General features: G+C 40.7%; 1 protein-coding gene across 1 annotated transcript; it reads right to left on the reverse strand.

Moving 5' to 3' along the window:
• Window positions 1-1237: 1237 nt before the first annotated feature.
• Window positions 1238-9502, reverse strand: LOC146348442 (pepsin B-like). Its single transcript, XM_084848329.1, has 9 exons — window positions 9435-9502; window positions 8949-9102; window positions 8027-8144; window positions 6438-6556; window positions 5612-5811; window positions 4578-4700; window positions 3044-3191; window positions 2153-2251; window positions 1238-1390 (listed from the first exon to the last, which is right to left on the reverse strand). The coding sequence occupies exons 1-9, from the start codon at window positions 9500-9502 to the stop codon at window positions 1238-1240; spliced, it is 1182 nt and encodes a 393-aa protein (XP_084704455.1).
• Between the last annotated feature and the right edge of the window lie 652 nt (window positions 9503-10154).

Here is a 10154-nt window from a genome sequence, read left to right on the forward strand (position 1 = left end):
GTGTAACCTTTAGTTGGAGGGTGTACCAGGGACCATAATTTTTTTGTATCTCCTCTTCTGAGGACAGAAAGAGAGAGGTCCATCCTTGGAAGATGAGTTTTGAGTCTGGATACCCCCTCCCAGCCATCACAGAAACCTCCATGGCCATTTCTTTTCAAGCATCAGAACTCCAGTCAGAAAAGGGAAGATGGGGGTGTGCTGAGGGTGAGCCAGGGATGTGCTGAGAGAGGCTATGGATCCACAGAATCTACAGCCCTCCTGGACTGCAGACATGCCCCCAAAAAGGCTGTTGGTCTACGCAAGCTCTGAAGCTGGCATAGATCAGTTTCCTTCAAAATGGAAGGAAATTTGTTTTTTAAAAATTGCACAGAGAGGGAAAAACAGTGGAAACACCCTTCCTCCTTCTGCCCTGCCAGGTTCACACAAGCAGGGCTTTGGATTCTTCAGGGCCTCCAACATCAGAGCTCTCTGCACCCAACAGTAGGTCTGCTTTGTGAAGAAACAACTCCGAAATCATTCATAAGAGTTGTCAATTCAAGTTACTTCTGAAAACCAACCCCTCCTTTTCATGCAACAAACAAAATCTGGCAACAAGTTGTCATAGATGAGATTATACATCAATTATGTCAAATTAAAGGACAAGAACAATTGGAATCACTTTTAGATTATTTGATCAGCCTTCCCCAACCTGGTGTCCTCCTGATGAGTTGGACTGTAACTCCCATAATTCCCAGCCAGCATGAATTATGTGAGTTGCATTCCAACACATCTGGAGGGCACCAGGTTGGGGAAGGCTGCTTAGATAATGACCTTCAGATTACACCTCCACCACTACACTATCTAAATATACCCTCTAAGTGTTTACTTACATCATCTGTAAGATTTACCTTGTCATTCACTGATTGTGAATTTATGTCTGCATGACATTCTGTGCCGTCTTCTCTCCTTCCTGTCCTCTTATTCCCCCCTCCCCCATTATTCCGTTAGTTCCCTCTTCCCTCTTTCTACTCCTTGTTATTTTGAACATTCCAACAATGCATTAAAATTTTGGAAATATTTTTTTAAGAAAGACAAGCAAAAATTGGGCATGTTAAAGTTTATGTCTATGTAGCAATGGATCTCAATGTAACTGATTATATGCAAACCATGGCAGACGGTCTATGTAAAGTGTAAAACCATTCTATCGGAGTCCAAGAAAACAACAGCACTGTTGACTAGGAAATTGACTTTTCCCTGTCTAAGCTGATACTGCAAAGCCCATCCTATTGTTGCCCATGTCAAAGATGGAATAATATTCCTTAAGGAAGACATCGCCAAAGATCCATAGAGGTTGCCCATTCAGAGACACCACATATGTAGTCTCAACTGCAACTGTACAACGTCCATTTTCCTGTGAAAGAAAATACAACACCTTAAGTTTCACCATTGCTGGGGTCAACATTTCATTGAAATGTCATTGAAATCAGGTCTTGATTAGATCACACGGCAGGAATACAAGAGTCCATCTCCGGTTCTGCTCATTATAACCATATGACTGTTAGAACGTACTATGTTCTGTTTGCAAGGACATAGTGTGAAAATCAGATCCACATCACAAGTGCTCCAGTGTGCATCTGACTTAACTCCATGTGCAGGTTCAGAACTGACTGCAATGCACACAGAGCCAATAGTGATGCCAGCACAGTGAGCATCATCTACTCTCTGGCAGAAGTGGCAACATGGAGAGATTTTTTCACTCTTACGTAGGTGCCACTACTCATACTCTCACTTCTAGTGATACAAGCCAGAGAAGATGCATCTCTGTGAAGATCTCTGGTTTTGCGAATCTAGGAAATACTTCCGAATGCAATGACAGATCCATGCAAGGTCCTCAAAAAGATGACCCAGAGAAAAGGCCAGAGAAAAATTCTTGAGCAAAGACTTTCCATGCCTAAGTAGAAGGCCCATATGTCCTACCTGTCTCTTAAACAGAAGCCCTGCTATCAAGACTACAGGAAGCTTAAAGATACTGTCACAATCTAGTTATTGAAACATTAGTCAGATAACATGCTTTAAAAGATATACGCAATTTAGTATATGCAATGTTATATATACCAGTTTATATATTATTTTTATATTTTATATATGCCATTACGCAATTTAGTATACATACATTGGTGACGTAGGCAGAGGGAGGCAATGGGAACTGGGATCCATTAATCACAAAAGTGATGGTGGGCATATTCTTGACGTTGTCGCAATTCACCAGTAACTATGAAAGAATACAGATGTAAAATTAATTATTTGAGTAGACTAGAACAGGGGTTCATCAAAGATTCTGTCCCCACTAGAAAAGAGGCTGACAAACAAAATAGCCTCAGTTCATTTTATTGCAGTGCAGTGCAGTGCAGTTCATATAGCAAAAAACCTTTTGGATTCTTGTTGTTGCTTTTAAGACTGGTTTCTTATTATATGTATGGTAGTAATGTGAGGCACTCTTAAGTTCTTTTTCATAAAGAAAACCACAGTAAATATTATAAAATAAATAAACTATATAAATACTATTAATATACTCATCATTGTATGGCTGCTTTTCAGGCTGCCTTACCCACAGATAAGGCTCATATCTATCTAGTCTAGCATTCTCTCTTTCATTTAACTTGGCCTGCCTTTATGCTGGGTGTAACTTCAATTTTCAAATGGTATATGTTAGCATACCTCCTTCCCCTGAGACCTGCAGCAGAAGTAGTCTTGGGCTATCAGCCAATTCTAATCATGATGGCTATATACTACCTCCAGTATCAGAGCCAGTATGCATTTAAATACCAACTGCCAGCAAACATGAGAAGGAGAGAGCTGTGGAACTTATGTCCTACATGTGGGCTTCCCACTGAGACACCTGCTTGGCCACAACGGGAACAGAATTCTGGATTATATAGGCCTTTGAACATCAATAGTTGAACATCAAGCACAACTTTTATGTTCTTGTATTCCTTCCCCTCTGAACTGCTGAAATACTTGGAGATGTCATAAGCAGATCCCTGAGGTTCCCTCCTCCACCTACCTCATCATCGCTGTCTGGTTCAACTCCCACAGCCTGCAGGAATCTCTGCATGTACTGTTGAGGGATAGTCAGCTGACAGGTGCCAGTGTCTACAACTGCTTGGCAACCCTGACTGCACCAGCCAGTAGCCTTGTTACCTATGGAAAACCTATAGAGACAAGAGCAAAGTTGTCAGGAGGGCAAAGTTAGCAACAAAGGAACAAAACAGATGAAAGCTGAGAGAAATGCATAGACCGCGGGTGGGAAACTTGTGGCCCTCCAGATGTTTTGGTCTACAACTCCCATCATCCCTCACCATTGGTTATGCTGGCTATGGCTGATGGGAGTTGTAGGCCAAAACATATGAAGGTCCACAAGTTGTTCATTTTTTGGCATAGACCTGCTAATACTCTTAACTGAGATGCTTGAAGATCCATAATCTGTAGATACAAAGACAATTACTATGGTCATGAAATAACAAAACACCTAACTACAAAGACGCCACAGAGACTACAATCCAAAGGTGTTAATTTATTCTGCATCAATGCCACTTATAAACATATTTACTGGAAAGCGAAGGTCAGTTTTTAACTCCATATTATTTATCATTTTCAAACGTGATAACCATTGAAAACCAAATCTTGATACAATGCAAAATTCAGGAATTTACTGCATTTTGATAAGCAACCCTCTGTTGACAAAGCTAAAAATGGGGAAAAACAAAATGGTACCAATAGCATCCAAAAATCTGCCATACGCATCTAGTCAAAAAGGATCTCATAAACAGGTACTAGGAAAGACCTCATCCTGAGTCTCTGGAGAGCCGGACTCAGTCCCAGCAGACAATACTGAGCAGGATGGACCAGTGGTCATATCCAATATAAAGGAGGGTGTGTGTATATATGCATATATTTTCCATGTCATGTTCATGCTTCACAATGTACTTTGCCTTATTATAGCCAACAAAATGACTCCATCATTTATGTCCCAATATCACAATTGCCAAGTTGTGGATTAATGAACAGTAATATATGCTTAATGGGTTTATAAGGTTTGCTTCTATGCATTAGAGTAAAATGTGCTCCCCACAGAACCCTAGTATTCAACTTGTTTGAAAACATGATAGTCCAGATTATGTATCAATCCATCAGACCCATTCCAATCATAAAATATTGTTCCCTTCATGGTTCTATTGAGAACAGGTGAATACTTCCTTGGCTGCCATAGAATTGTTAAAGGCTTTCAGGAGAGTGTGCATGTGTGTGTGCAATAAATATAAAGTTGTTATCTGTTTTCTACCAGGTAGTAATTCAGTTGCTGAAATGCTGTATATTTGCAGCACTGAAAACGCAGTATCTTCTTGCTGGGAATGTTTTTGTTTGTTTTCACCCTGCTGGTTCATTTATTGTGATTGAGAGTGCTCTGTGAAATATGCTTGCACAAAAGCTATGCTTCTGAAGGGGGTGGGGGGCTTGTTTTCATCTGGAAAACAACAGATCACAGTGGGAAAGCACATTTAGCAATAGATGAAATGGGAATTATGACTATCGCTTACTCTTCAATACCAATCTGCCAGTACATTTCATGGGTGACAGGTGTCCATAAAATTTCCCCAGTGAACAGCTGATTGTCAACACCTCCCAAGATCAATTCTCCTCCATATTGAAAAGTTGGTTGGCTAAGAGAAAAAAATGGACAAAAACAGTTCAGGTTAGGTATAACTATTAAACTGTTGGAGGTCTGTATATACACAGATAAATGTGAGAAAGGAAGACAGGGATAAGACGAGGAAGAAGAGAACAATGGAGAAAATTAGACACAGATTACTGCAGGTAAGCTAATCCTGAATGACCACAAGGGTTGTTTCCACAAAGATCAAATTCTCACTCCAGTAAGTAAGATTTGAGTGCACTTGAAGGCTGGGAAAAACCTACCTTTTCACCACTCTAGTTTCGATAAACATAAGAACATAGAAGAGTCATGCTGGATCAGACCAAGGGTCCATCTAGTCCAGCATTCTGTTCATACAGTGGCCAACCAGCTGATGACCAGGAAGCCACAAACAGGACACAAGTGCAAAAGCACCCTCCTGCCCATGTTCCCCAGCAACTGGTGTACATAGGCATTCTGCCTTTGATACTGGCAGTAGTCATCAGGACTAGTAGCCATCAATAGCCTTCTCCTCCAGGAATGTGTCTTATCCCCTTTTAAAGCCATCCAAATTGGTGGCTATCACTACATCTTGTGGTAGCAAATTCCATAGTTTAACTATGGTCTGCCAGAAGAAGTACTTTCATTTATCTGTCCTGAATTTCCCACCAGTCAGCTTCATGGGATGACCCTGGGTTCCAGTACTGTGAGACAGGGAGAAAAATGACTTCCTATCTACATTCTCCACACCATGCATACTTTTGTACACCTCTATCATATCTCCCCTTACCCTCCTTTTTTCCAAGGATGTGAGAAGGATGGATTTGCATTTATATTAAGTAGATTTGCATTAAGTGATCTTGAGTTTCAAAATGTGTTTTTAGTCTTTAGCTGTTCTAGATTAAGTTCTCTGACAAAACTATAGATTTTTGGATTTACCGTGAAAAATAGAAGCTGAAGATGGGTTCAGAAAGCTGCCCTTGTCTTAGCATCTGTGCTGTGACAGGGTATGACCCCCCTACAGCCAGGGATTGATAAGCCATCCCCAAAATCCCATCAAAACTGGCATAGTAGAATGGATAGGTGGGTTCATCTTCACTCAGGCCCAATTCCTGGTTGTGAACAACAATATTCTGGACCTGGGAGAGAAGGAAGAAAAATGGATTTAACCTACAGTTGGAGGCATAATAATAATGATGGTGAACTTGAATAACTCAAGTACTACTGGTAAGGGCAGAAAGTACACATCATTGTAGGAGTAATGCAAAATAGGGAGACAATGTGACACTACAAAATGGATTGTAAAGTGGATCAAACAAATTTAATTGCCCATTCTCCTCTGGAAGAGCTTATGCAGTTCTCCTTATACTAGTCTTGATTAAATTTGGCTTGATGAAACTGGACTTGGACAATAAATACATAAGGTGGAATCATAGAACAGCCATTTCGATTTTCTGCCTTGGCTGCCAAAATGGCTTGTGCAGTCAACAGGGCCAGGCAATTTGCCCTTCACTGCAAACCCCCTGTAGTATAAGCAGTGGTGTTGGGGGGGAGGGGCAGGGGGCAGGGATCAAGTCTGTCTACTGTAGTAGCTGGACATAGCAGACATAACCAGCAGCTTCTTCTTTTATACTTAAGTGAATTAATATTCCAGTGCTGGGTTTAGAACAGGAGATTTCTTTTTCCTAACTTCACCAGTGTTGGAAGACTCCCAGAATGCAGCACAGTTAAAGATAGGTGACTGCACAGTGCAAATTTCACTTACCTGCACAGTATCGTAGCCCACCCGGACAGTCAAGTCACCACTCCCATAGTACAGGGTATAGGTCTGTCCTTTGTTGGTGTATGTAGAGGATGCACTCGGGTTGAATTTTTTATGGTTTCCTGGAATTTAAAAACAAACAAAAATTGGGTGCTTCCAGGTGAAGCTTTTATGGAGCCATCAACCTGCCTCATTCACCGAGGTTAACGGGGGTCCAGATGACAGCATGACTTTCCTGTGTTTTCTTACAGCTCATTCTATGTTTTCCTTTAATGAAGAGAATCTGTTCAGGACAAAAAGATGGAGCAGCTGCACAGTACCTTCTGATTGCTATTGCTAAGAGCTCTCCGCCTGGAAAGACCTATTGTCTCTGTGTGACAATACCATAGGCCCATTTCTATGCAGTTTGCATTTTCCCTCAGGGTTCAGTTCACAACACGCCTGACTTTGTTGCAGGCTCAGTCTATCACTCTCATGGTGAGGAACACTCCACAATTAGCAAAAGGAGACAAGGATGAGGGCATCTCTCACAAAAATGAGAATCCTCTTTTTAAACTTTCATGACTGCTTTTATGGTCCTTACCATAATAAATCTAGTGTGATAGAGTGCCAGGCAAGAAAGTCATGGGTTGAAATTTCTGCTCAGCCATGAAACTCACTAATTAGTTTTGTGCAAGTCCCTAGCTCTCAACCTAACCTACCTCACAGGGTTAATGTGAGCATAAAATGAGACAATCCCATGTACACTGCCCTAAGCTCACTGGAGGAAGAACAGAATGCATATGATAAATATATGATATATGTAATAAGGAAGGCTACATGTGATAAATTGATTGTTACATGACCAAGAGAGTGTCATCAGGTAACAGCATATAAGTAGTGCCACCCACCCTGTGGGATATGTTGTTCAAGAGGCAGAGACTGTGGTGGGCTTTAAACAGTGGAGGCTGCAAAGCACCTTGGATAGCTCCTTTAGAGTTCTGACTGGTTCTGACTGAAACCTGGAGCGGATTCACTTCCCCACTGACATCAGAGCCACCAGCCTCCACTGGCTTTAAACACCTCTTGAAGACATATTTGCATACTTGGGGCACACTCCTATGCATGCTTATATAGAAACAAGTCCTACAACTGCCAGCATTCCACAGTCAGCATGCTGAGAGTTATAGGACTTGTTTCTATCTAAACATGCATAGCATTGCCCCCTTAGAGATTTTAGGATATTAAGCAGTATAAAAATAGTATGCATGTCTAAATAAATAAATAAAATTATAGCTGATAATCCACAGCTGCTTTCCCCAACATGGTGCCCTCCAGAAGTTTTGAACTTCAACCCCCATCAGCCCTAGCTAGCATGGCCAATTATTGGGAATGCTGGGAATTATAGACCAAAACATCTGGAGGGCACCAGGTTTCGGAAAGCTGATCCATGGAGCGTATTCAAAATACGTTTTAATGCAAAAGCCAGTATATGACCTTTCCACACCTGTTGAAAACTGTGTATTTGGACTGATAAGTGTAGCTTTTCTAAATGAGCAAAATTAATTAGCTCACTGAAACAGATCTTTCTGCTGCTGGGTGTTAGTACTTACCACAGGCTGCAGTTTTACAGTACACTGATGGTACCCAAAGGTTGGAAGAGCCGGTGTCCATTACAACTAGGAAGTTCTGTGGTGGAGTCCCAATACTGATCTCTCCAAAGTAGAAAGTCTGCAGAATGAGAAGATTTTGTTAAGATGGAATATTTCACAATACCTTTAAACACTTTTAATGCCCTTCCTGCATTTCTACTATACTAATCTGCAACTGAGAAAATCAAAAGGACAATTAGATAGTGAAGAATTCACTAGCATAGTGTATTTCTGCAAAGGAGGTACGCTATGCTACTGTTCAAGATCATATAAAGAACTTTACAAGAAGAGAATCAAAATGCCTTAATTTAACCCTCTTCTATAACTACAAGACCCATCCTAGGATTCAAAGAAAGAGAATGTCAGAAAAAGAGCTTTGCCCACTGTTTTTACCTCAGCCATTTCCACCGATGAAGAAATGAGCCTTAAAAAAAAAATCATGGCTTGCCTCTTGGGTAGTGGGTGCTGCTGAACAGAACACCTAACATGAATATTTGGCTGGAAGCCACTTCAGGCTCCAGATACTTAGGTACTAACCTACTTGTGTCTATTGAGAAGTCCCATTAAATTCAATGGGCTTACTCCCAGTTAAGTAAATATAGGTTTGTAGACTTAAGAGTGCAATCCTTAGCAAGAATGTCCATCTGTGTTCGGTGGGGCTTGCTCCCAGGTAAGTGGGTATAGGATTGCAGACTTTGCGTATTTCAGTGAATAGACAGGAAGCAAGTCAATAAGTAAGGAAAACAGCATGAAACCCTAAACCTGAATGCTTCCCACTCTGAGTAAAAGAAGAATCTGAAATACTTAAGATGTGTCTTAATAAGGCAGTCTTCAAAAAGTGTACTATTTTCCAAAGAGAATTTTAAATTGTTTTAATACTCACATTCAAGTAATTGGTTATTGGTTCATAAGCAACATTGAATTCGTCCAAGTGGTATTTCTGTGCAGGATCAACATGGTGTTTCTTCAGAAATTCCTCCAACACTCCTTTCTCCTTCATGTTCTCCCGAACGGATTTCCCTTTCTTCAGAATGACTCTGTACAGGACATAAAGTTCTCAGGAGATCAGCAAAAGTATTGTTAACCCTTCTATCATGTCTGTCCTATGTCCTTTTGGATCACCAGTTTTCTACTTCATTGCTATGGGGAACAGCTGATAGCAAATCAGGCCACTTGCTACTCAAAGCAAGGATGTGTGCCAGACAGGAGGCAGACAAGCACAAAGCCTGAAAAACGAAGGTTTAAGTTGGCCAATGGGAAGATAAGAACATGGTTTTGCCATGAAATATTGGCTGAAAATATACGCTCTCAGTTAGATACTAGTGATATTTTCATCTCATTCATGATCATACTTGGTTGGGATACTCACCTATGCAGTCCCTCTGACAGGTGGAGATAAATCAATACCAGGATCAGCCACTTCATGGTGCTTAGCATCTTGACCAAGGAGATGTACTAGAGAAGTAACAAATCCCATCCACAGTTATGGCCACTGTGTCCCTGCTTTTATACTCAGGACAGTTGTCCTCTGCTGCCTTATCTGTTTACTCTTAATTTTCCATATCATTATTCACAGGCAATATTATCTACACTTCTGTTTTCTTATGAATGATAGAAAGCCAATGTCCTTTGTTAGAATGGGTTTAAGCACAATTTGTGTCCTTTATTTAAATGTTTTTTGAGTGATTATTATCAAAGTTTTGCTAATAGCAAAGAGAATCAGTGATAAGATATCAATTAGCCAAAGCATAACCAGTTTCCTTGAAAACTGTTCCTATTCTTTTCAGAAATAATAAAGGGCAAGTTAATAATCACAGTTGCAGCGATGAATACTTAGATGAGGCTGGACAGGTTCAATTCTGATTTGAATTTAACTAATATCTTGAGTAACTCCTGGTTTCTCTCCACTAAAATATAAAACACTAGGCCATGTTGAACTTGACCTTGGGAAGCTGTTCTAACTAACACGGTATAATGGCCTTTTCGGCGTACTCAATGTGTGGGTGAGCTTACCTGTCAACTTGCAGTCCACCCCTAGGCCTTGCTGTCCAGACAATACACATCAGACGCAGGAACTCTCACAACAGCA

This window comes from Heloderma suspectum, chromosome 4, assembly GCF_057233095.1.
Source record: "Heloderma suspectum isolate Gila_16-S chromosome 4, 16-S_ref, whole genome shotgun sequence".
Taxonomy (NCBI): Eukaryota; Metazoa; Chordata; class Lepidosauria; order Squamata; family Helodermatidae; genus Heloderma; species Heloderma suspectum.

Excerpts from the sequence above, each read along its gene's own strand:
- LOC146348442 (XM_084848329.1), bottom strand. The coding sequence starts at position 9,502 with ATGCTAAGCACCATGAAGTGGCTGATCCTGGTATTGATTTATCTCCAC. Across the intron at positions 8,145-8,948 it reads CAATAACCAATTACTTGAAT|ACTTTCTACTTTGGAGAGAT; the intron begins GTGAGTATTAAA and ends CTCATTCTGCAG. Across the intron at positions 6,557-8,026 it reads CTGTAAAACTGCAGCCTGTG|GAAACCATAAAAAATTCAAC; the intron begins GTAAGTACTAAC and ends TTTAAATTCCAG.